This window comes from Musca autumnalis, unplaced genomic scaffold, assembly GCF_047663935.1.
Source record: "Musca autumnalis isolate F117 unplaced genomic scaffold, ASM4766393v1 scaffold_1, whole genome shotgun sequence".
In the NCBI taxonomy this organism is placed as follows: Eukaryota; Metazoa; Arthropoda; class Insecta; order Diptera; family Muscidae; genus Musca; species Musca autumnalis.
Window position 1 is genome coordinate 59,718,542 of NW_027411644.1, and position 27,515 is coordinate 59,746,056.

General features: G+C 35.1%; 1 protein-coding gene across 10 annotated transcripts in view; it reads left to right on the forward strand.

Moving 5' to 3' along the window:
• The window catches only part of LOC141398470 (atrial natriuretic peptide receptor 2), a 513,388-nt gene that overhangs the window by 441,311 nt on the left and 44,562 nt on the right, over positions 1-27,515 (forward strand). For all 10 annotated transcript variants that reach the window (XM_073975758.1, XM_073975761.1, XM_073975817.1 and 7 more), the window contains one exon: positions 21,888-22,032. In XM_073975758.1, the coding sequence (XP_073831859.1) occupies positions 21,888-22,032 (145 nt within the window). The remainder of the gene's footprint in view (positions 1-21,887; positions 22,033-27,515) is intronic.

The following is a 27,515-nucleotide window of genomic DNA, read 5'->3' on the forward strand; positions in this document are numbered from 1 at the left end:
TGAATTTTGGCATAGGAGGTTCTCGTTGGTTATACATCTTCTCCACAATAGGTAGACCATAGGTCTACATTTTGATATAGCCCCGACAGATTTTGGCTATTTTGAGGATTTAGGCTATATTTTAAGACCATTTATCAGCAAGATTGGCAGCTATTTGCAGCTAAATTGGGATCATTCGGAATCTAGGAAGTCCAAATTAATTAGTAAAACCAAAATTGGACTGGACCTTAGAGGACCTTTGTAGTTACGCTCCATTCAACAAAAGTATATTGCTCTAAAAACATAAAAAAATAATAATTTTTGAAAATTTATTTCTATAAAACCATGTAAGCTCAGGCCCCAAACATTTTTTTTTTTTTTAATTTAACTTACACTCTCCTCTATCAATAAAAAATAAACTTTGTTTAGTTTTATTGCGAATTTATTTAACAATTAAACAAATATGAAATCAGGTTTTTACCAACAATTTTGTTAAAATCTGATGCATCAAAATGTCTTGCACTTGACAGTGAATAACTGGGTGAATATTTACAACTACAACAAAAGTAAAAACAAATTTGTAGTCAGCAGAGTGTCTGTAATCGATACAATGGAAAACATTTCCCAATTTTATACTATGATTTTTTGACTTTCGCGCCGCTAGATCAATGGTTTGGACCAGTGTGCGTCGGTCCCAAAATTTGGCATTCTTAATATTTTGTCCAAACTTTGTTTAAGTTCGAAGATGGGCCATATCTGCTCACTCCTTCTGGTACATGCCCACAAAAGTTCAAAAATGTTCGCTAAAATGGTGCGCACGATAACTCTCGAAGGGGGGCTACTCCCTTGGTCATAAATTTGCATATGGTAATATTACTTCCGAGTATAGATCGGGTTCGAATATGGCTATATCGGTCCACTAATTCCGGTACCTCCTACACAAAATTTGGAAAATTTGAAAATTTGCCAGCAGATTGTCCTTGCGGCCCCCTTTACATTTTTTCCGGCGAAGTCCATACTACCTGAAATAATGGTCCAAAATCTCCAAAAAGCCTGCCGGCACCAACTAAACTGGGTATTACGTAAGATAAACCTCGATGGGATAAACCTATTTGGTATAAAGATTATACATCGTATAATTTCTTTCTTATGTCCGAACAAAATATGGAAAGAGAGCAGTTTAAGGACTTGTCTGGGATCATTTTTTAACTTTTGGCAACATGTTGTGTACGCGGCCCTAGTTAAGATGGTACAATTTTTTTCTGGGGCAAATCCATACTTTCTGAGAAATTGGCCTGAAAACTCAAAAACCTCTGTAGACGTCAGAAGTATTGTGTTTGCTTCTTTTCTTTAAGGCCGAGGCTGTGGCTATATCTATGTCGGCACAGCTGACTGATACTTTCTTACTTGTTGCTATTGACGCGATCCTGAAAGTGTCCTTAAACTGGATTAAATCTCAAAGGTGATGAACTACTGCCGATTGTTCGACATAATCCATGTTGCAAGTAGGTCTAATTTTGGGAGTCATTCTTTTCAATAGGTATAGTACCAACCAACCCTTTCAATAGGCCTTCATACGAGTTTTAAGAGTTCTTGTACTATTATCTCAGGAAACATAGAATTACCCACGAAAAATCTTATACTGTTTTAATCAGAATCACAGAGACTACCATCGATAAACATTCCAAAACAAACCTTAAACAGAACATAGGCAACCATTTTAAACTTTTGTCAGTGAGGTAGCGGTAGGAACTATAGGATATAGACAATATTACAATGTGCAAAAGTTGGACCAATGTCAGTCACATATTTCAATAATTATCGTCTCCAACAGTCATTTTATTTAGTCACCGTAGGATTTTGTAGAGCTTTTGGTCCATGTTGTCAGGAAGCATAAACTTGGCCACGGAAAACTGTAATAAAGACCACAAGTAGTACTTTCCCTAAAAATACAAAATTAATTTAACTGCACTTAAGCGAAAATTTTGAACTTTCGAGAGGGAGATATCTGCCATAGACGTTCTTGTAAATAAATGTACCTTTTACGAAGTGCTAACTTTCAGCCAAACCGGATATTCAATTCGTAAGTTATTTTTTTTAGCTATTGGGTCAACATTTTAGGAAATATTAACTTATGGTCCACTTCAAGTAAAATTTTTTAAAATTTTGTAGTTAAGGTACCTGAAGTGGTGATCCGATATGACCATTCTTCTAGCTTTCTTGAAGTTTGGATAAAAAATATGAGGTACAAAGCTTAGACCGAGTCGTTTAATCCGTCCGAATGTTATAAGGCGCATCAGCTTGCCAGGTAGGAAGATGGATGTATAGGGTATAGGGCTAGATCGATCTCAAATTGACTGAAACGGAATTCATCCAAACATACCAAAGCCCAAATGGTCCACTGCGAAACCATAGTGGTCTATTATGTGAAAACTAACAACACTTCAATTGAAGAACAACTGTTCTTCAATGAGAAGACCACACGGTCTTTATGAGAAGGCTACCGCCATCCTGCAAGAAGATCAACTGGTATTCTCTGAGAAAACCTACTGGTCTTCTATGAGAAGAAGAAGTGGTCTTCTACGAGAAGGCCAAATAATATTCCATGAGAAGATTTAGTGATCTTCTATAGGGTCTTCTATGACAAAACCCACTGGTCATTAATGGCAAGACCTACTGGTCTCCTATTGGAAGACCTACTGGTCTCCTATGGGAAGACCTACTGGTCTCCTACCTTTAGGCCAACTGGTCGTCTATAAGAAAACGCACTGGCTTTCTATGGGAAGCCCTACTGGTTTTCTATGATAAGACCTATTTGATGCCCTACTGGACTTCTATGAGAAGACCTCTGGTCTAATACGGGAAGACCAAATTATCTTTTACGAGAAGGCAGACCAATTGGTATTTATAAAAACCAGTAGGTCTTTTTATAAAAACCAGTTGGTCTCCTATAAGAAGACCTACTGGTCTTCTACAAGATGACCTACTGGTCTCCTTTATCAGGAGACCCAGTGGTCTTCTATAAGAAGATCAACAGGTCTTCTATGAGAAGACCAACTGGTATTCTATAAGAAGACCATCTATGAAAAGACCCACTGGTCTTCTAGTAGAAGACCAAAAGGTCTTCCATGGGAACATTTACTGGACTTCTATTAGAAAACCAAATTGTTTTTTTTTTTTTTGAGAATACACACTGATCTGCTCACGGAAGAACAGTAGGTCTATAAGAATACTCACTCTATACCGCTCTTCTATGGGAAGACCTAGTGGTCCCTTATAAGAAGTCCCACTAGTGTTCTATGACAAGTTAAACAAGTCATCTATAAGAAGACCAACTGGTCTTCCGTTTAGAAGACCAACTGGTCTTCCGTTTAGAAGACCAACTGGTCTTCCGTATAGAAGACCAATGGATCTTCTATGAAGTGATCGGCTGGTCTTCTATGAGAAGACCAACCTTATATCGATAAGGAGACCAAGTGGTCTCCTTAAAGAAGATCTTTTGTGAGAAGGCCTACCGGTCTCCTTTATAAAAAGATCTTCTGGTCCTCTATGAGAAGACCAACTGGTCTCCAACGGGAAGGCCAAATGGTCTTCTAAGAGAAGACCGACTTCTTTGAGAAGATCAACTGGTCTACTACAAGGAGACCACGTGGTCTTCTATGAGATCAATTTTTCGTCTATTAGAAGACCTACTGGTCTCTATAAGAAAACAACCGGTTCATATGGTCATCTATTAGATGACTTACCGGCCTTCTACAGAAAACGTTCTGTCCTTCTATGAGAAGACCTACTTGTCCTTTATGAGAAGTCCTTCGGGAGCTCTACTATACGACGAAATGGTGTTCTAGAAAATATCAGGTGTTCTTTTATAAAAAAAAATTATCTGACCTTCTAAAGAAGATCCACTGGACTTCAAAAGCTGGACGTCTATTAAGACTTCATTTTTGGCCGTCTATAAAAACGCGTTTCCGGCCATTTATAAAGGCTCTCTTCTGAACGCCTGTATTGACCGCTTCCGTTCTTCAGTAAAGATTCCACTTAGTATAAAGATTCCCTGTTGGTTGTATTTAAAGGCTCATTTCTGGTTGTATATAAGACTCGCTTCTGGCCCTCTATTAATCGTCAATAAAGAATCCCATCTTGTCGTCTGTAACGATTTCCTTATGGTCGCCCATAAAACCTTTCTTCTGGTCATTTATAAAGACTCCCTTCTGCTCGCCTATAGAGACTCCTTCCGGTGTTCTATATAGATTCCACTTGGTCGTCAGTAAAGACACTCCACTTGTTTATTTGTATCTTACACGCAGAGAAAAAAATATGTTTGATCCAACAATATTCCAAGAGCAAAATATGTATTGTTAACATATTGTTGGATTCCTCATGTAGTATTGTAAATCCAAAAATAGTTTGTGTCAACTGAACAATATTTCTCTCTTTTCTTCGAAAATTTGTTTCTCTTCTCTCGCTATTCGATGCCGTGTTGAAAAAACAATTTTGGTGAGTTGTGGTGTGTTTGTATGACATGCTGCCTTTACCTTTGTTTTTGTGTGTATGTACTTGTGAGACTCTTGTTTTTATTTGTTTCTGTTTTGTTTCATTCTTCTTTCCTTTTCATGTTTGTTATGGTGTTTAATTATTCCTTATGTTGTGGTGGGTTCTTGTGGCTTTTTGTTTGTCTTTGTTGTCAGCCAATGCAGCAAACCATGTATTGTGTTCATCAATGATTGCAATATTATACGCGACATTTATATCCAAGTTATGCGAAAAGTGTATATGAGAAGTATATGCACTCAAATCAAAAATTTCTGGGCTGATTTTCTGTATTGACAATACTTTTTGTAAACAAAATTAGATTATGATAGTTCCTACAATCGGTATTGTTAACGATTTTAACAATATTGCGGAAATTCGAAAGTTGTTTTTGTTTTCTATGTTTGGAACAAAAGATGGTATTTTTGGATTTGGATTACAATGTTTGAACAAAACAAATACATTTTTGGAACCAAAACATATTTTTTTGTTCCAACAAAAGCGAAAAATATTTTTTCTGTGCGTGTAGGTGGCTCTGCTTGCGCACAGAAAATTTGTTCCATAAGCCGAACTAAGGATAGATTTACATTTTCCCCGATCTCTAGCAATCTCTTCCCAGTTAGTGGGAATACCACGATCTTCGATGTTATCTTTCACCTGTGCTTTCCATCGAAGTCTTGGCCTATCAGTTTTTCGTTAACCGCCTTGTGGCTCATGTTCATACGCCTTTTTAGCGGGGGAATCATCGTCCATTCTTATGACATGACCAAGCCAACGCAATCGTTGTAACTCAATACGCTTAACTATGTCGATGTCAGTATATATCTGGTATAGCTCGTGGTTCATTCGACGCCGATATTCATCACCAACGGAGATTGGGCCGTATATCTTCCGGAGAATTTTGCTCTCAAACACACCAAGTAATGCCTTATCTGCTTGCGCAAGTTTATTTGTATCCCTTCTGATTATCTGGTAAGACTTCCATCCTATAAAGATTCCCTTTTCGTTGTGTATAAAGTCCTCCTTCTGGTCACATAAAAACACTCCTTTCTTGTTGCCCTTAAGGTTCGTCTCTGGTTCTCTATGAAAACTCTCCTTTAGACGTTTTTAAAGTCTCTAATTTGATCTCCATTAAGAATCTCCCCTGCTCGTCTATAAAGACTCCCATCTTCTCGTCTGTAAACTCTTTCGTATGGTCGTCTATAAATACTTCCTTCATCCATCCATCCATCTGGATCTACTTCTTTATAAAGCCTACTTTCTGGTAGTTTATAAAAACTACCTTTTGATGATCCCAAAATGCTTCTCTCTAGAACTTTCCCTAATGAAAAGTTGTCTGCAAACCACTTCTCCCTCATTTCAAAAAGGAAGCAACGGGGAAGACGAAATGTTAAACAAATAAATTTGTCTCTTGAAATAGTTTTCCTTTCTAAGAAAAAAATGTCTTTCAAGCCAGCTTTTATGTAGGAAAAGTGGTCTCTCAAATTTACCTTTCGTTGAGAAAAGTTGCCTCTCAGTCAAAGAGTCCAACCCTCTCGAAATCTTTAAGAACTCTCTTCTGGTCGTATATAAAAACTTCACTCTCATGGTCTATATATGTTGATTCCCTTTTGGTGGCCTTTAAAGATTTCCTTTTGGCCCTCTATAAAAACTAGTCATCTGCAAAGACTCTCCTCTGGCCACAACAGAGTCTTTATAAACGACCAAAAGGAAGTCTTTATAGGCCAGCAGAGTCCTGACCTGACAGAAGTCCATAAACTCGACGAGAAGGGAGTTCTTTAAATTGATCAGACTCTCTTCTGGTGGTCTATATTTTGAGTCCCTCCTGGTCGTCTATAAAGATCCAATATTATCAGGTCGCACAGTGGTTCAGAACCGCTTTTCCTGGTCAAAACTCTGTAAATTTTGAACGGATAGAGATATTTTCATAATTTCTTAATATTTTTCATTAAAATATGAGTGGTTTTGAGTTTTTTATTTATTTAAAAAAGGTCAAACCCCAATAAACAAACCATAAAAATACAAAAAATTAAACAAAAAAAATTCAAAAATTTTTCCAAAAATAAAAAATACTCCTTGGGTTTTCTTAAAACTCCTATAACTCACATAAAAACTCATATATTAAAGAAAATGTCCATTTGTGTGAAAAAGCTAAAATTTATATCGGAAACGGTACGAAACAAACACGCATTTTTAGACATATAATTTCAAAGTGTTAAACGGACGGAACGGAACTGTAGGTACAAAAGTATATATGGGTTGAAAGAACACAATCTAGGGCATCTTTCTGTGAAAACGGAACTTTGTTCCAAGCTGTTCCCCAAAAGCTCTAGTCCACTAAACTTGGAATTTCACTAAAATTTAGTACCTGAAGAAAAATAAAATAGCTCACTTCGTGTAAACGCTATGGTAATTTTTTAAAACGACTCTAAAATGCAATAATCCCACTTTCCTAACGAAAAACAATGAACACAATATCTGTTATAGTTTCTGAGAAACAGCGGTTTCTTTCTCCAGAAATTTTCAAAATTGGGAAACATTTTTCGTTTTTAGGAGCACGCCACGCCCGCACCATCCAATAGTTTGATCTAATTTTTTGCTTTCCTTATTTTCAGTATGTTTACTATCGAATCCCATATAGAAATTAACAATCGGTGACAACAACAAATGGGGGGTTTGGCCAGGAAAATCGATTTCTGAACCACTGTGGGCCGTTGGTCTCATCTGTGGAGATTTATGGAACTTCTGTCTTATATAGATTTTTTTATGAAAAAAACTTATTGGTATTCATTTAAAAGATCTACTGCTCTTCTAATGCAACATCTCTTTATGACTGACAGTGATTCTAATCTCTTTGGAATTATTTCTTCAAGCAATTATTTTAGTTTTATAAATTCCTTTGAAATAGTATTCTTTTTAATTTACACCTCATAACAATTTGTTAATTGTCATGTATTAAATGCAATAATTAATTTTTTATTGTTGCTTTTGTTGTTGTTTTCAATTAATTGTTTTTAGCATAGCTACTAAATTGCAAAGGTCTTTGAAGATGATGACATTAAAAATGTAATTAAAAAAGTTTACTTTAACAACAAAAATATTGTTGTTCTGACATGACTTTATGAGTCAATAAAGTTGTTCTTTTTGTTGTTGTTGGATATTAACAAATCGTGTAGGAAAAATCACTATTGTTGACATGCAAATACCAACCATTGACCTTTAGTTACATAGTTTTACAATAAAGTTAAAATTATTATGACAAGGGATTTTCGATTGACGTTTTGTAGTCGACATGAGAGGATTTGTTCTTTCTATTCTGTGTACATGAAATCCCCGAAATGATTACAATTTTTAAAAGCATTACCTCACAACCTTAAAATACTTGGACTTTCATCATCTGCAGATTTTTTTAGGTAGAGTATTTTTGGCACATTAGCAGTTCAGTTAATGCCACAGCCATTTCAAAAATTAGACTTTCACTTTTTTAACGTCACTCATCCTTAGACTTTTGTTGGCATTCTCTCAAATTATCCATTTACTGTCGAAGCGAATGAATGAACGAATGCCGCTGCCGCTAAGTTACTAAAATTAAATTGTAAACAAATAAAACTGTTCACCGTCCGCTGTAAATCATTTTTTTTTATCGCAGCTAATTTTAAACATTGTAGCACTGCACGTTCTCTAATTGAACATCACACTTCTCTATTCACCGCCACGCCCCGCCCCTTATTCTCTCAACGGATAAAAACACACACAACTAAAAGTCCCTTATTATTGGCACAATTAAGTTCGAATGATATTAGAATAAATTAATTTGAAATTTATTACAGTAAATTATCCATAGCTATATTATATACGAGCTATTCCAGAGCTATGGAAAGAAGGGCTTTGGAAAGAAAAATCATCGGTAGACTCTTTGTCTGATATGCAATTTTTCACAAAGAATGGTTGGTCGTAGAGATTACATTTTCTAAGATAAAAACTCCTTAGAAATTCAATAGAAAAAAGGAAACTATATTCGGGTCAGATAATAACGATAAATAATTTATTCTACTACTATTGTGAAACAACTCATTATTGTCCATTACTACTAAATTAGATAACTCTGTATTAGACGCATTTGTCGCTTCTCATAACCAGTACCTAAAAAGAATAAAATTCAATAAAGTCGCTCAGTTGTTGATCTAAAATCTAACGCGTTACATAACCATCGGATAAGATTACATGGGGTGATCTCCATTCCATGCAAAATGAGCCATGAACCATGTTGAGAAAAAGAAGGTTGCTGAAAAACTAACAATTAATTATTGGCACCTTAGCAAATTCAACAACCACTTGTTCATGGTGCAGTCCACCCTAAGTGGATTTGACAATCCAGATGCAGTTATAATAGCAACTTCAACAATCCGTAATTTCTGATGCTTCATCGTGACGCTCTCAGCATCAGGGGGGGAGACTGAAGCAATCCATATTTTAATAATTGCAGTTTTAAGCCATCTACATTTTAACAGTAATAGTTTTGTACCTTTGTCATTGTGATTTTTGTAAATATTCCAATTTCCCATTGTGATTGATGCATTGAATTTTAAAGTTAACTGACAAAATGCAACCATGTAAATAATTTATTCTACTACTATTGTGAAACAACTCATTATTGTCCATTACTACTAAAATAGATAACTCTGTACTAGACGTATTTTTTCGCTTCTCATAACCGGTACCTAAGAAGAATAAAATTCAATAAAGTCGCTCAGTTGTTGATCTACAATCTAACGCGTTACATAACCATCTTATAAGATCACAAGGGTTGTTATCCATTCAACACGTTATGTAACTATCAGATAAGATCACAATGAGACAATTTGTCCATCCGACAGTCTACACCAATCCTCACTTGTGTTTTCCTATACTATCGGACACCATAATGTTATACGATTCAATATTCCCCAGAGCGTTTAGCCTGAAGAAAAATTGTTGTTAGACTTAGTTTGCTTCTTGCGCTTCAACGGGCAACCAAGTAGCAAACTTTATTGACGACCAGAAGGGAGTTTTAATAGACTGCCAGTTTTTCTAGATGACCAGAAGGAATTCTTTATAGACGTCCAGTAGGGAGTCTTTATAGACAACAGGACATAGTTTTTATAAATGTTCTGAATGCAGTCTTCATAGGCGACAAGAAGGAAGAACAGAAAGGAGCCATTGGAGACAAGAAGGGATACTTTAAAGAGGACAAGAAGGGAGACTTTATAGAGGGCCAGAAAAGGGTCCATAAAGTCGACCAGAAGATAGATTTAATAGGCGACTAGAAGGGAGTATTTATACCCAACCAGAAGGGAGTCCTAAAAGCAGTCTTTTTAGACGACCAAAAAGGAGCATTTATAGACGATGAGAAGGTAATCTTTATAAACCTGGAGAAGGTAGTATTTCTTGACGACCACAAAGGAGCCTTTATAGATGACCAGAAGGGAGTCTTTAGAGACAACCAGAAGGAAGTTTATACACGCAGAGAAGAGATACTGTAGGAGAAATCATATTCCAAGAGCAAAATAGTGTATTTTAAAAATTTGAAAATATATATTGTTGTTTCAACCATATATTTTGTGTCAGGAAACATAATGGCACAAAATATATTGTTGCCCATGAATATATATTTTCAGATTTTTAAAATACACTATTTTGCTCGTAGAATATGATTGCTCCTACAATATATCTTCTCTGCGTATAGACAGCAGAACGGAGTTTTTATAGAAATCCTGAAGGAAGCCTTCATAGAGTCATAATAGAGGACCAGATGACAGAATTTATAGACGACAATAAGGGAGTCTTTTGAGACCGACAGAAGGGAGATTTTATAAACTACCTAAAGGGAGTCTTTATAGATGACAAGAAAAAAAAAAGAAAAGAGACTTGAAGGTTGTCTTTATTGACGACTACAGGTGAGACCTTTTGAATGACCTCAAGGCAGTCTTTATTGGCGACCTTAGAAGGGTATTTTTGGGCGACCAGAAGGGAGCCTTTAGAGACAATGAGAGCACTGATTTTATATGCGAATATAAGTTTTAATATAGAATACATATAAGTTAGTCTTAGCATAGAAATCAGGTGGTCTTCTTATAGGACAACGGTTGTTCGTCTGTTGTTCGTTGGCCTCCTTATAAGATACTAATGGGTCCTATTTTAGAAGTCCTGTTGGTCTTCTTGAAGATGTCTTATAAATGTCCCGTTTGCCTTCTTATAGAAGTCCAGTCGGGCCTTTTCTATAAGTCAATTTGATCTTCTTCAAATTGTTCTTCTTACAGAACCCCAGTTGGTCTTTTTAGAGAAGACCAATGGATTTCACATATAAGACTATTTGTTCTTCCCACAGAAGAACAAATTGACGTTTAATAATAAAAAAATCCTGTAGGTCTTCTTGAAAAAGAACAGCAAGTCTTCGCATAAAGAACTAGTGAGTCTTCTCATAGAAGACCAGTTAGTCTTCTCATCGAAGACGGGTCTTCGAATGTAAGTCCAGTAGGTTTTCTCATATAAGTTCTATATGTAAGTCCTCTCACAGAATGTCAGTCCTGTCATAGAAGACCAGTTGGTCTTCTTATGGAGGAGTAGTGGACCTTTTCATAGATAACACTGTGTTCCAATATGGAATTATGTAAAATTAACAGCCCAAAATTAAAACACATAATTTCATCCTAATATATATACATTATTTTTCTTAAGGAAATGGTATAACTAGATATATGGTTTACTCTGAAGAATTTTTTGTGTAGAATTTTTCATCTTTTGACACTTTTCACCAAGTTTCATATTACTTTCATGTATAAACTCGAAAAAAGGGGAAAAAATTGGGAAATATTTGCATGTTTTTTTCAGCAAAATTGATACTGATATTTTAATGCTATAGAATGTAAATAGACATTTCATTTCTTTGGTGACCTATGGTGAAATTCGACGAAGAATACTTTTGTCTTTGACATCATCTCTCTAAAATTATGTTTTGAGGGACATTTTGAATAAGTCCGAAGTCCGACTTTAACCCTAATACGAGTTTTTCATTTTTAGAGATTCCTGGCGATTAGATACGATTTAAAGATTTGGTGTATTCTAAGACCTATAGTAAAATTTTATGGCGAACAATTTTGTAGAATATTTGGATTTGATATAATCACATTTTATTGGAGTTTTTGAAAGATTTTCGAAAAAAGGACCAAAAAGACCCCTTTGATGAAACGCATGAGGGTTAGAATTTTTAACAAAAATATTTCCCACATCCTTCTCTGTAAAGTTTCTAAAGACATTATATACCTAAAATGCAAGGATACCATAATATATTAACTCGAATTTTCGAAAAAAAAAACTTGAAATGGGCGGAACTTGCCCACACCTACTTTAGTTACTTTCCGATGTAAACTTTAAAAACGACGATACACATGTCTCATATTTTTTGCTCTACTTTCATAATCTACTCAGTTTTTCTTGTAATTTTTTTTTTTGTTGTCGCACGGTGTATTTTGTCATAGTAGACCAGTTAGTCTTCTCCTAGAAGACCAGTGGGTCCTCTCATAGAAGATCAGTTAGTATTCTCTTAAAAGACCAGTCGGCTTTCTAATAGATGGTCTTCTCATAGAATACTACTTTATTTTCGCTTAAAATACCAGTTGGTCTTCTCACAGATGAACAGTTAGTGTTATCATGGAAGATCAGCTGCTCTTTCATAGAAGGCCTGTTGGTCTTTTCATAGAGGATCATAAAAGACCCAAGAATGCCAGTGGTTTGCTCATAAAAGAACAGTTGGTCTTCTCATCGAAGACGGGTATTCTAATATAAGTCCAGTGGGGTTTCTCCTATAAGTTATGTGAATACCAGCTGGTCTTCTAATGGAGGACTACACCTTTTTCAGATGTAATTCGAATCATTTTAGTTGTAGTTCGAGAATTCCATATGTAATTCGTAACATTTTATTTTAAATTCGAGAACTCCATTTGTAATTCGAATTATATTATATGTAATTCGGGGAGACTTCTCTCATATCAATGAGTGCACCCCGATTCATATTAGCTCAATGATATAGGACCTACAATTTATCGCCGAGTCCGAACGGCGTGTCCTACGACACCACTTGTAGAGAAGTTTTTGGAATAATACGAATTACAAATGGAATTCTCGGATAATAATTAAATTGTTTCGAATTACAAATGGAATGATGGAATTACAATTAAAATGTTACGAATTACAACTGGAATGTTTCGAATTACTTCTGAAAAATGTGTAGTAGGCCTTCTCATAGAACTACTAGTCTTCTTTTTGTAGACCAGTTGGTCTTCTGCTAGAAGACCTGTGGATCCTCTCATAAATACCAGTTAGTTTTCTCATAAAAGACCAGTTGATTTCCTAATAGTCAGTCTTCTCATAAAAGACTAGTTTATTTTCTTATAGAAGTCCAGTGGGTCTTTTCACAGAAGACCAGCTGGTCTTCCGTAGTAATAGAAGTGCAGTAGGCTTTCTCATAGAAGATCAGTAGGCCTTCTTATGGAAGACCTGTAATTTTTCTCATAGGAGACTAGTGGATCATCTTATAGAGGAGCATTGTTTAAAATATTTTTTACAAATCTTGGATTTTTTAAAGAATATTTTTTTACAAATCGCGTATTTTTAAAAATTATTATTTACAAAAATTATTTTTTTATAAATAGTGGGTTTTTAAAAATTATTTTTTACAAACCGTAGATCTTTTAAGAAATATTTTTTATAAATCGAGGATTTAAAAAAATCTTTTTTTGCAGATTATGGATTTTTTAATTTTTTTTTCACAAATGGTTTATTTAAAAAATCCACAAATGGTTAATTTTTTAAAAACAAATATTTTTTCAAATATGGTTTACTAGCAAAGTGCCCGCTACTTCGTATGCGTTAAATATACAAAACAAATAAACAATATATAATATAGAATGGTGGAAACATTTTGTGTACTAATACGTACCACTTTTGTTCGATTTTCGTCACGCCTACACATCAAGAGCAATCCACATTTTTTGAAATAGTTTAATTGAGGTTCTCAGCGCAAATACGGCCTAACCCAACAACCGCCATCCTCATTTCCAGCACTATCTGTTCCCCCAGAACCAATTATAGAACTATGTAGTAGTTTACATGTAAAGAGATAAATACGAACCTCCTCCTATTATTTCAAAATTCCCTTTACACAATAACAAATTGTACCAAATCCTTATTTACATCTTTTCGTATATTTATGGCACATATTTCTTAAATCGGACGTTATACGCAAATGGTAACAGTAATCTTAATTCCAAATCTCATGAATCCAGATCTATCCGTTCATCCAATACAAAATTGTACCATACATGGAACCATTTCGTACCCCTAAGTGTACCTAATTCCACATATTAGGATTCGAGCGCTATAATTTCACCCAAATCCTAATTGTACAAAATGTAGTACTTTTTGTAAGCATAAGTACGCATTTCCAAAACTAAGTACGCATTTCCAAAACTAAGTACGCATTTCCAAAACTAACCCCAACAGTAATATTAACTCCAAAATTCAAGATTCTTGCTCTAATCGTTCGCTCAAATCCAAGTTGTACCAAATATAGTACCGTTTAGTACTTTTCGTACATATAAGTACGAATTACCAAAACTTTCTCAATCCTACACCCCAACAGTAATCTTAATTCCAAACTTCAAGATTCCAGCTCTAGCCGTTCGCTCAAATCCAAATTGAACCAAATTTAGTACTTTTCGTACTCATAATACGAATTTCCAAAACTACTTCCATATCTCAATCCTACACTCCAACAGTAATATTAATTCCAAATTTCTTGATTCTAGCTCTACCCGTTCGCTCAAATCCAAGTTGTACCAAATTTAGTACCGTTTAATAGTTTTCGTACATATAAGTACGAATTTCCAAAACTTCTTCAATCCTACACCCCAACAGTAATCATAATTCCAAACTTCAAGATTCCAGCTCTAGCCTTTCGCTCAAATCCAAATTGTACCAAATTTAATACTTTTCGTACTCATAAGTACGAATTTCAAAAACTACTTCCATATCTCAATCCTACACTCCAACAGTAATCTTAATTCCAAATTTCTTGATTCCAACTCTATCCGTTCGCTCAAATCCAAATTGTACCAAATTTAGTACTATTTAGTACTTTTCCTACCCATAACTAAAAATTTCCAAAATTTTATCAATCCTACAATTCAACAGGTATTTTAATTCCAAACTTGAGGATGGCAGCTACATCAGATCACCGAAATCCAAATTGTACCAAATTTAGTACCATTTAGTACTTTTCGTACCCATAAGTACAAATTTTCAAAACTACCTCAGTGCTATGTTCAAACAATAAGCTTAATTCCGAATTTCAGGATTCCAGATATATCCGATAACTCAAATCCAAATTTGGTACCATTTAGTACTATTCGTATCCATAGTACGAATTTCTAAAACTACCTCTATCAACACTCCAACATCAATTTTAATTCCGAATTTCACGATTCCAAATGTATCCGTTCGCTCAAATCCAAATTGTACCAAATTTAGTACTATTTAGTACTTTTCCTACCCATAACTACAAATTTCCAAAACTTTATCAATCCTACACTCCAACAGTACTCCTTATTCCAAATCTCGGGTTTCCAGCTATATCCGTTCCAAATTTGGTACCATTTAGTACTTTCGTACCCATTAGTACGAATTTCTAGAACTACCTCAATCCTACAAGCCAACAGTAATCTTAATTCCAAAATTAAGGATTACAGCTGCATCCAATCACCGTAATCCAAATTGTACCAAATTCGATACCATTTAGTACTTTTCGTATCCAAAGTACGAATTTCCAAACCTTCCTCTTTCAACACTCCAACAGTAATCGTAATTCCGAATTTCAGGATTCCAAATGTATCCGATCACATAAATTACAATTTGGTACCATTTAGTACTTATCGTACCCATAACTAAAAATTTCAAAAACTTCATCAATCCTACTTACCAACAGTAATCCTTATTCCGAATCTCGGGATTCCAGCTATATCTGTTCACCCAAATCCAAATTGTAACAGATTTGGTACCATTTAGTACTTTTCGTACACATACATAAGTACAAATTTTCAAAGCTACCTCAGTGCTATGTTCAAACAATAAGCTTAATTCCGAATTTCAGAATTCCACATACATCCGATAACTCAAATCCAAATTTGGTACCATTTAGTACTATTCGTATCCATAGTACGAATTTCTAAACCTACCTCTATCAACACTCCAATATCAATTTTAATTCCGAATTTCACGATTCCAAATGTATCCTATCACTGAAATCCAAATTGTACCAAATTTAGTACTATTTAGTACTTTTCCTACCCATAACTACAAATTTCCAAAACTTTATCAATCCTACACTCCAATAGTACTCCTTATTCCAAATCTCGGAATTTCAGCTATATACGTTCACCCAAATCCAAATTGTACCAAATTTGGTACTATTTAGTACTATTCGTACCCAAGAGTACGAATATCCACAACTACCTCAATCCTACACGCCAACAGTAATCTTAATTCCAAATTTCAGAATTACAGCTGCACCAGATTTAGTACCTTTCGTACCCATATGTACGAATTTCGAAAACTACCTCCATATCTCAAACCTACGCTCCAACAGTAATAGTAATTCCAAATTTCAGAATTCCAACTTTATCGGTTCGCCCAAATTCAAATTGTACCAAATTTAGTACCATTTAGTACATACGTACACATGAGTACACATTTTCAAAACCACCTCCTTATATCAACTCATCTTCTAAACCTTGATTTTCATTCCAAATTTCAAGATTTTAGATCTATCCGTTCACGTAATACCAAATAGTACTAAATTTAGTAACTTTTAGTACTTTTCGTACACTTATAGTTCGAATTTCCAAAAACCATTTGGTACACCTTTCTAACTCTCCATCAGTGAACCTCATTCCAAATTTCAGAATTCTAGCTCTACGCGTTTGCCTAATACAAAGGGTACCATATTTAGTACCTTTTAGTACTTTTAGTACAGTTCTAGTTCGAATTTCCAAAAATCCAGCCTTATCCGACACCTTCGGACCAAGAGTGACCCTCACCCAAAATTTCAAGATTCTAGCTTTAGCCGTTTAGTCTGGGCGTTGATTATAAGTCAGTCAGTCAGTGAGTCAGTGAGTCAGTGAGTCATCATTACTGAACTCTTTTATAAGTATAGATTTCTTAAAAAAATATTTTCCACAAATGGTTATTTTTATACCCTTAGCCTTTAGGCTAGAAAGGCTATATACACGATTTAGCCATGTCCGTCTGTATGGCTAGTGCGCACGATAACTTTCGAACGGATCAACCTATTCAATTTTGTGTATCGTAATATTTTGTCCAAACTTAGTTTAAGTTCGAAGATGGGTCATATCGGGTTCGGGTACCTCCCACACAAAAGTTCAAAATTTTTTCTCGAAGAGAGCAATCGATTTGGTCCAAACTTGGCACATCGTATTATTCCTTCCACATATAGATCGGTTTCGAATATAGACTATATTTCGGATAAAGTGACGTTTAAGAGCTCTTCTCGGATTGTTTTGAAATTTTTTCTGTAAGTTTTCCTTGCGGCTCCATTTACGACGGTACAATTATTTTCTTGCGCAAGTCTGAGCTATTGGCCTATAACCTCCAAGAAACCCTGACGGCACCAACCAAAATGTCAAATCCGCAATATAATACTCGCAGGGAGTTTCTGATTGGTACAGACTTTGCACATCATATTATTTCATCCAGTTATGAATCAGGTTGGAATATGGATTGTATCGGTCCACTCCTTCGGGTGCCTCCCACACAAATTTCGGATAAAGTGAAGTTGAACAGCTCCTCTCGGATTGTTCTGAAATTTTTTCAGTAATTTGTCTTTGCGGCTCCCTTTACGACGGTACAATTTTTTTCTTGTTCAAGTCCATACTTCCTGAGATATTGACCTAAAAGCTCCAAGAAACTCTGACGGCACCAAGCAAAATGGCAAATCCGCAATATAATTCTCGCAGGGAGTTTCTGATAGGTGCAGACTTTGCATTATTTCATCCAGTCATGTATCAGATTGGAATATGGATTGTATCGGTCCACTCCTTTGTATACCTCCCACACAAAAATCGGATAAAGTGAAGTTTGAGAGGTCTTCTCGCATCGTTTTGATTCTTAGTCAATACTTCCTAAGATAATAGCCCAAAAGCTTAAAAACCCTGCCGGCACATACTAAAATGGTTATTGTTCAAGATAACTCTAAAAATAAGGTCCAGTGTGCGCTTATTGCTCTCAGTAACCTGCGGTCGCTGGAGCAAATATTTACCTAATGTGAAAACTTTTTTAAAAATTTCTTTCAAACTTAGTTTAACCTACTTTAATATTTTGAGTCCTTTAAGAAGAAGTTTGGTTATTAAAACTGTTTGGTATATGTCAATGAGTTGGTATAGCCCCAAATTACGGTACATACATATATACATACATATTTTAAAGCAAACTCTTGATACAAAACCAATATATTTTGTATACAGCATAATTATTGTGTTTGTTTTGGTTTCGTAGTTTTTTTTTTGTCAGTGGCTGAGGGTTTATCTCCTTTAGCACAGTACTGATACTCTCTTATTTGTTACAGTGTTTTATTTAACTTGCTTTGGTGTCCGTTTATTTTAAAAATATTTTTCCACAAATGTCTTATTTTTTAAAAACTATTTTTCCACAAATCATGAACTTTTTTAAACAACATTTTCCATAAATTGTGGATTTAAAACAAATATTTTATACAAATTGTTTTTACAAAACCTATCTATTTAAAAATATTTTTTACAATTAGTACATATTTTTACAAATCATGTATTTTTAAAAACTATTCTTTTTTTACAAATCGTGGTTTTTTAAAAATAATTTGTTATAAATCTCGGATGTTGAAACACAAATTTTTTATAAATCTCCACGATTTAAAAAAAAATACTTTTTACGCGCCGTGGATTTTTTAAAAAAATATTTTTTGAAAATCGCAGATTTTGTTAAGAATATTTTTCCACAAATGCTTAATTTTTTAAAACAATTTTTTCCATAAATTGTAAATTAAAAAAAATCCGCAAATGTTGCATTATTTAAAAAATATTTTTCCACAAATCAAAAATTTTTTAAAAATATTTCTCCACAAACGATGGATTTTTAAAAAATATTTCTACGCAAATCACGGATTTTTAAAACAATATTTTCCACAAAATTTGAATTAAAAAAATATTTTTTACAAATTGTTTTTGCAAAATCTATCTAAATTTCATTTTCTACAAAATGTGCATTTAAAATTCTTTTTACAAACTGTTTTTACAATGTAAACAATATTTTTTACAATTAGTCGATTTTTTACATATCATGGATTTTTTAAAAATTATTCTTTTAAAAATCGTGGTTTTTTAAAAGTTATTTTTTATAAATTTCGGATTTTTAAACACTAATTTTTTATAAATCGTGAATCTTTTAAAAAATATATTTTACAAATCATGGATTTAAAAAAAAATATTTTTTAAAAATCTATGATTTTTTTAAATTATTTTTACAAATTGTGGATTTTTTAAAAAATATTTTTTTACAAATCGCTAAATATTTCGGTCCATTTCTTTAGGTAGCTGCTCCATAAAATTTCAAACCTTTTCGGATTTAGTCCAGTATAAAGGCACTTCTCAGATTGGGTTCAAGTTTTACTAGAAAGCCAGTATATTTTCTACTTTCTTTTTTGCTAGGGAAAGCCAATGCTTTCTGAGAAAAGGGCACCGAAATTTCTCTGTATTTAGTGACTCCTTCATACACCTCCCACATTATTTTTTTTAATCTTTGTTACAAAGCTATCATTATACCCTCCACCATATGGAGGGTATAATTAAATTTGTCATTCCGTTTGTAACACATCGAAATATTCATCGGAGACCCTATAAAGTATATATATTATTGATCAGCATAAAATTCTATGTCGATTTGACCATGTCCGTCTGTCCGTCCGTCCGTCCTTCCGTCCGTCTGTCTGTCTGTTGAAATCAAGATACAGCTCGCAATTTTAAAGATAGAGTGTCAAAATTTGGTACAGAAGTTTTTATTACTTGCAGGATGGTTGGTATTGAAAATGGGATATATCGGTCCACGTTTTGATATAGCCCCCATAGAACGGTACCTCCCGATTTTCGGTATTTTTAAGGTTTTAGCTTCATTATCCTACCAAAATGGCTGAAATTTGATACGTAGTCTTCTTTAGGGGTATAAAACTTTCCCCCAGAATTTTGTCGGTATCGGGCCACACCTTCATATAGCCCCCATATAACGGTACCTCCCGATTTTCGGTATTTTTGAAGGTTTTAGCTTCATTATCCTACCAAAATGGCTGAAATTTGGTACGTAGTCTTCTTTAGGGATATAAAACTTTCCCCCATAATTTTGCCGGTATCGGTCCACACCTTCATATAGCCCCCATAGAACGGTACCTCCCGATTTTCGGTATTTTTAAGGTTTTAGCTTCATTGTCCTACCAAAATGGCTGAAATTTGGTACGTAGTCTTCTTTAGGGGTATAAAACTTTTCCCCAGAATTTTGTCGGTTTCGGTCCACATTTTCATATAGCTCCCATAGAACGGTACCTCCCGATTTTCGGTATTTTTAAGGTTTTAGCTTCATTATCCAACCAAAATGGCTGAAAATTGGTACGTAGTCTTCTTTAGGGGTACAAAACTTTCCCCCAGAATTTTGTCGGTATCGGTCCACACCTTCATATAGCCCCCATATAACGGTACCTGCCGATTTTCAGTATTTTGAAGGTTTTAGCTTCATTATCCTACCAAAATGGCTGAAATTTGGTACGTAGTCTTCTTTAGGGGTATAAAACTTTCCTCCATAATTTTGGCGGTATCGGTCCACGCCTTCATATAGCCCCCATAGAACGGTACCTCCTGACTTTGAAGGTTTTAGCTTAATTATCACACCGAAATGGCTGAAATTTGGTACTTAGTCTACGTTGGTGGTATAAAACTTTCCCCCGGTATCGGTCCATGGCTTCATATAGCCCCCATAGAACGATACCTCCCGATTTTCGGTATTTTGAACGTTGTGGCGTCAATATTTCACCGAAATGTCTGAAATTTGGTATTTAGACTTCGTTGGGGGTACTCAAACTTCCCCTTTAAATTTGTCGGTATAGGTCCACGCTTTCATATTGCCCCATTTCTGACTAAAATTCGTCGGTGTAGCTCCACGTTTCGATATAGCCCCCATAGAACGGTACCTCCCGATTTTCGTTATACTGAAGATTGTGACGTCAATATCCAACCGAAATGGCTGAAATTCGTTATTTCGTCTTCCAAGAGTTATAACATATTCCAGAAGAGTACTATCAGTACTGGTGCACGCCTTCCTATATCCCCATAGAAGCTTACTTCTTGATTTTCGGTATTTTTTTAGTTTTAGCCACATTCTCTTACCGAAATATAGGAAATTTGGTATTTAGCCTTCTTTGAGCCTAAAAACTTTTCGTCAGAAATTTGTCGGTATAGATCGACGTTTTGAAATAGCCCCCATAGAATGGTACCTCACATTGTTTTACCGAAATTGCTGAAATTTAGTATTAAGTCTTCTTCATACACGAAAGGAAACTAATTATTCCATTTTACTTCAATACAACTTGTGGTGGAGGGTATAACATGTTCGGCCCGGCCGAACTTAACGCCGTTCTTACTTGTTTTATTTTCCATACTCCCCTCGATAATGGGCAGAATATTCCAAAAACCCCGCAAAAGTAGTATTCTTGCAATATAAGAAGGAATATGGTTTTAATTTTGGTGTAGACTGTGTTGCATCAGGGAAATAATTAGGTCCACTGTTTATGATAACTTCCCGACAAAAATACTAATTACAAAACCCCTTACTAACCACTAATTTTAACAAGGGCAAGTCACGAGTAATAAGTGTTTATTTTGGCCACTAAAACCAAAAGGTCGACAGTCTTATTTTAAAATAATGGGTTAGTAAGGGATTTTGTAATGAGTATTTCTGCTGGGCTACCACACAAACGCCTAAAAAATTACACAGAAAAGTTTCAACATTTCTTTTGTCACCTACGAATACATTATTTATTTTTAAAATCTTGATCTGTTCATAGGACATTTAGCTCCACCACTCCTGTTATGGTTTCGTTGTACAGCCATATACTAAGGATATTTAGCTATCGGAGAACTCGACAAATTATTTTGACATATTTATTTAGAATAAATGTTAGTCCAATCAAAATCTTTGCCCTATTTATTATATTCAAAATTTCTTTCGCTTTACTTTTTTCCTTCCTACAGATCACCCTACTTGACATCCCAACCGTGGTACGATAAAAATGATACAGTCGAAAATAATGAACGTGCCCGCAAAGCCTATACAGCAATGTTAACGGTAACACCTAAACAGCCGGATGATGAGCAATACAACAACGTATCGAATAAGGTAAGCTAGTAACTAAAACCTCTGCCTCTCACCATGGCCACAAAAAGTTCTGTGAAAAAAAAAATAAAAATAAACAAAACTAAAAAAATCATAAATGAATTTTTAAATAAACAAAACTTAGAAAGAAGTGTAAATATACAATAACTAGAAATAGACCACAAGAGAAATGGCATAACAACATTTTTGGCTTTAAACAAAAACAAAGGGGGAAATTTCGCATGAAAAAACCAATTGTTTAAACAGAAATTGCGGCAAGCAAGCAACCGACCTAGCATCAATGCCTGAATGTTAAGACATCTGCAGCAGGGAAGATATTTCTTCTTTTGCACAAAGTTCGCAAAAAGTTTGATGTGTCTTTTCAAACAAAAAAGTTTGAGATTTTCAATTCTCACGGGTGAAACTGTCAGGAAATTAGATTATACACCATTAGAGAAGGTGCCTTTCGATCGAACAACACCAACTTTTTTCACACATAGTCAAACCCTTTATGTGGTTGTCATTTTTATATCCTTCATTCAAACCCTTTACAATTTATAATGTGTTGATTTATGTACCTGACTACTAGCACCAGCTATTGCACACACAACATCAGCACTCGCTTGCCACTAAAATAAGGACACTATCAAGTTAAACTTTACCATGTTCTCGGTAAAGCTTTAAACTCTTAACTGTGGTTAAATTTTATGATCTCTCATTTTCCATGTCCTTAACAGTTTCTTTTTTATCCTTTTATCTTTCCTTTTGCAATGTTCTTTCTATAAATCCTCGTCTAGTCATGTTAATGGACCAGAGACAAATTAAATATTTGTTGCGATGTGTGTGTGTGTCCTTTTTTACTGTGTTTCACATTAAAACTGCATCAGGCAGTCATGGAAGACACGCTAGGGTGGAGGGCAGGAGCAAAAAAAAAATAAAACTTAAGAAATCTACTTAAAATAATAAAAAGTTGTAACAATGTTGCCAGGAACTTTCTCCACAAGAGCTTTTTTAATGGGAAAGTTTTAGAAGTTGTTTTTCGTTTTGTTCAAGGTTTGCTGTAAATTTTGTGAAGAAAATTGTTGTGGCTAGTAAGAAATGTTTGCAATAAAAAGTCTTTACTGGTCATCATCCGGGTCATCTATGAAGACCCCCTTAGACCCCTTAAAAAATTCATTAAATATCCAGGGCTATTGGGCAGAATATGGCCATTAAAAAATTCCTTAAAAATCCAGGGCTATTGGGAAGAATAGGTCCTTTAAAAAAATCATAAAAAATCCAGGGCTATTGGGCAGAATATGGCCTTTAAAAAATCCTTAAAAATCCACGCCCATTGGGCAAAGGATGGTCTGTGAAAAATCCCTCAAAAATCCACGACTATTTGGCAAAGAATAGTCTTTGAAAAATTCCTTAAAAATCCACGGCTATTGGGCAAAGGATGGTCTTTAAAAAATTCTTTAAAACTCCAAGCCAATTGGGCAGAATATGGCCTTCAAAAAATCCTTAAAAATCCACACCTATTGGCAAATAATGGTCTTTAAAAAATTCCTTAAAAATCCACGACTATTGGGCAAATGAAGGTCTTTGAAAAATTCCTTAAAAATCCACGCCTATTGGGCAAAGAATGGTCTTTGAAAAATTCCTTAAAAATCCACGCCTATTGGGCTAAGGATGGTCTTTGAAAAATTCCTTAAAAATCCACGCCTATTGGGCAAAGGAAAGTCTATGAAAACTTCCTTAAACATCCGCGCCTATTGAGTAAAGGATGGTCTTTGAAAACTTCCTTAAACATCCGCGCCTATTGAGTAAAGGATGGTCTTTGAAAATTTCCTTAAAAATCCACGCCTATTGGGCAAAGGATAGTCTATGAAAACTTCCTTAAACATCCGCGCCTATTGAGTAAAGGATGGTCTTTGAAAATTTCCTTAAAAATCCACGCCTATTGGGCAAAGAATGCTCTTTGAAAACTTCCTTAAAAATCCACGCCTATTGGGCAAAGAATGCTCTTTGAAAACTTCCTTAAAAATCCACGCCTATTGGGCAAAGGATAGTCTATGAAAACTTCCTTAAAAATCCACGCCTATTGGGCAAAGAATGCTCTTTGAAAACTTCCTTTAAAATCCACGCCTATTGGGCAAAGGATGGTCTTTGAAAAATTCCTTAAAAATCCACGCCTATTGGGCAAAGGATGGTCTTTGAAAAATTCCTTAAAAATCCACGACTATTGCGCAAAGGATAGTCTATGAAAACTTCCTTAAACATCTGCGCCTATTGAGTAAAGGATGGTCTTTGAAAAATTCCTTAAAAATCCACGCCTATTGGGCAAAGGATGGTCTTTGAAAAATTCCTTAAAAATCCACGCCTATGGGGCAAAGGACGGTCTTTAAAAATTCCTTAATAATCCGCGCCTATTGAGTAAAGGATGGTCTTTGAAAAATTTGGGCAAAGGATGGTCTTTGAAAAATTCCTTAAAAATCCACGCCTATTGGGCAAAGGATGGTCTTTGAAAAATTCCTTAAAAATGCACGCCTATTGGGCAAAGAATGGTGTTTGAAAAATTCCTTAAAAATCCACGCCTATGGAGCAAAGGACGGTCTTTAAAAATTCCTTAATAATCCGCGCCTATTGAGTAAAGGATGGTCTTCGAAAAATTCCATAAAAATCCACGCCTATTGGCTAGAGGATGGTCTTTGAAAAATGCCTTAAAAATCCACGCCTATAAGGCAAAGGATGGTCTTTGAAAAATTCCTTAAAAATCCACGCCTATAAGGCAAAGGATGGTCTTTGAAAAATTCTTTAAAAATCCACGCCTATTGGGCAAAAGATGGTCTTTAAAAAATTCCTTAAAAATCCACGCCTATTGGGCAAAGAATGGTGTTTGAAAAATTCCTTAAAAATCCACGCCTATTGGGCAAAGAATGGTGTTTGAAAAATTCCCTAAAAATCCACGCCTATTGGGCAAAGAATGGTGTTTGAAAAATTCCTTAAAAATCCACGCCTATTGGGCAAAGAATGGTGTTTGAAAAATTTCGTTAAAAATCCACGCCTATTGAGCAAAGGATGGTCTTTGAAAAATTCCTTAAAAATCCACGCCTATTGGGCAAAGGATGGTCTTTGAAAAATTCCCTAAAAATCCACGCCTATTGGCCAGAGGATGGTCTTTGAAAAATTCCTTAAAAATCCACGCCTATTGGCCAGAGGATGGTCTTTGAAAAATTCCTTAAAAATCCACGCCTATTGGGCAAAGAATGGTGTTTGAAAAATTTCGTTAAAAATCCACGCCTATTGGGCAAAAGATGGTATTTGAAAAATTCCTTAAAAATCCACGCCTATTGGGCAAAGAATGGTGTTTGAAAAATTCCTTAAAAATCCACGCCTATTGGGCAAAGAATGGTGTTTGAAAAATTCCTTAAAAATCCACGCCTATTGGGCAAAGAATGGTGTTTGAAAAATTTCCTTAAAAATCCACGCCTATTGGGCAAAGGATGGTCTTTGAAAAATTCCTTAAAAATCCACGCCTATTGGCCAGAGGATGGTCTTTGAAAAATTCCTTAAAAATCCACGCCTATTGCCCAGAGGATGGTCTTTGAAAAATTCCTTAAATTGGGCAAAGGATGGTCTGTGAAAAATCCCTCAAAAATCCACGACTATTTGGCAAAGAATAGTCTTTGAAAAATTCCTTAAAAATCCACGGCTATTGGGCAAAGGATGGTCTTTAAAAAATTCTTTAAAACTCCAAGCCAATTGGGCAGAATATGGCCTTCAAAAAATCCTTAAAAATCCACACCTATTGGCAAATAATGGTCTTTAAAAAATTCCTTAAAAATCCACGACTATTGGGCAAATGAAGGTCTTTGAAAAATTCCTTAAAAATCCACGCCTATTGGGCAAAGAATGGTCTTTGAAAAATTCCTTAAAAATCCACGCCTATTGGGCTAAGGATGGTCTTTGAAAAATTCCTTAAAAATCCACGCCTATTGGGCAAAGGAAAGTCTATGAAAACTTCCTTAAACATCCGCGCCTATTGAGTAAAGGATGGTCTTTGAAAACTTCCTTAAACATCCGCGCCTATTGAGTAAAGGATGGTCTTTGAAAATTTCCTTAAAAATCCACGCCTATTGGGCAAAGGATAGTCTATGAAAACTTCCTTAAACATCCGCGCCTATTGAGTAAAGGATGGTCTTTGAAAATTTCCTTAAAAATCCACGCCTATTGGGCAAAGAATGCTCTTTGAAAACTTCCTTAAAAATCCACGCCTATTGGGCAAAGAATGCTCTTTGAAAACTTCCTTAAAAATCCACGCCTATTGGGCAAAGGATAGTCTATGAAAACTTCCTTAAAAATCCACGCCTATTGGGCAAAGAATGCTCTTTGAAAACTTCCTTTAAAATCCACGCCTATTGGGCAAAGGATGGTCTTTGAAAAATTCCTTAAAAATCCACGCCTATTGGGCAAAGGATGGTCTTTGAAAAATTCCTTAAAAATCCACGACTATTGCGCAAAGGATAGTCTATGAAAACTTCCTTAAACATCTGCGCCTATTGAGTAAAGGATGGTCTTTGAAAAATTCCTTAAAAATCCACGCCTATTGGGCAAAGGATGGTCTTTGAAAAATTCCTTAAAAATCCACGCCTATGGGGCAAAGGACGGTCTTTAAAAATTCCTTAATAATCCGCGCCTATTGAGTAAAGGATGGTCTTTGAAAAATTTGGGCAAAGGATGGTCTTTGAAAAATTCCTTAAAAATCCACGCCTATTGGGCAAAGGATGGTCTTTGAAAAATTCCTTAAAAATGCACGCCTATTGGGCAAAGAATGGTGTTTGAAAAATTCCTTAAAAATCCACGCCTATGGAGCAAAGGACGGTCTTTAAAAATTCCTTAATAATCCGCGCCTATTGAGTAAAGGATGGTCTTCGAAAAATTCCATAAAAATCCACGCCTATTGGCTAGAGGATGGTCTTTGAAAAATGCCTTAAAAATCCACGCCTATAAGGCAAAGGATGGTCTTTGAAAAATTCCTTAAAAATCCACGCCTATAAGGCAAAGGATGGTCTTTGAAAAATTCTTTAAAAATCCACGCCTATTGGGCAAAAGATGGTCTTTAAAAAATTCCTTAAAAATCCACGCCTATTGGGCAAAGAATGGTGTTTGAAAAATTCCTTAAAAATCCACGCCTATTGGGCAAAGAATGGTGTTTGAAAAATTCCCTAAAAATCCACGCCTATTGGGCAAAGAATGGTGTTTGAAAAATTCCTTAAAAATCCACGCCTATTGGGCAAAGAATGGTGTTTGAAAAATTTCGTTAAAAATCCACGCCTATTGAGCAAAGGATGGTCTTTGAAAAATTCCTTAAAAATCCACGCCTATTGGGCAAAGGATGGTCTTTGAAAAATTCCCTAAAAATCCACGCCTATTGGCCAGAGGATGGTCTTTGAAAAATTCCTTAAAAATCCACGCCTATTGGCCAGAGGATGGTCTTTGAAAAATTCCTTAAAAATCCACGCCTA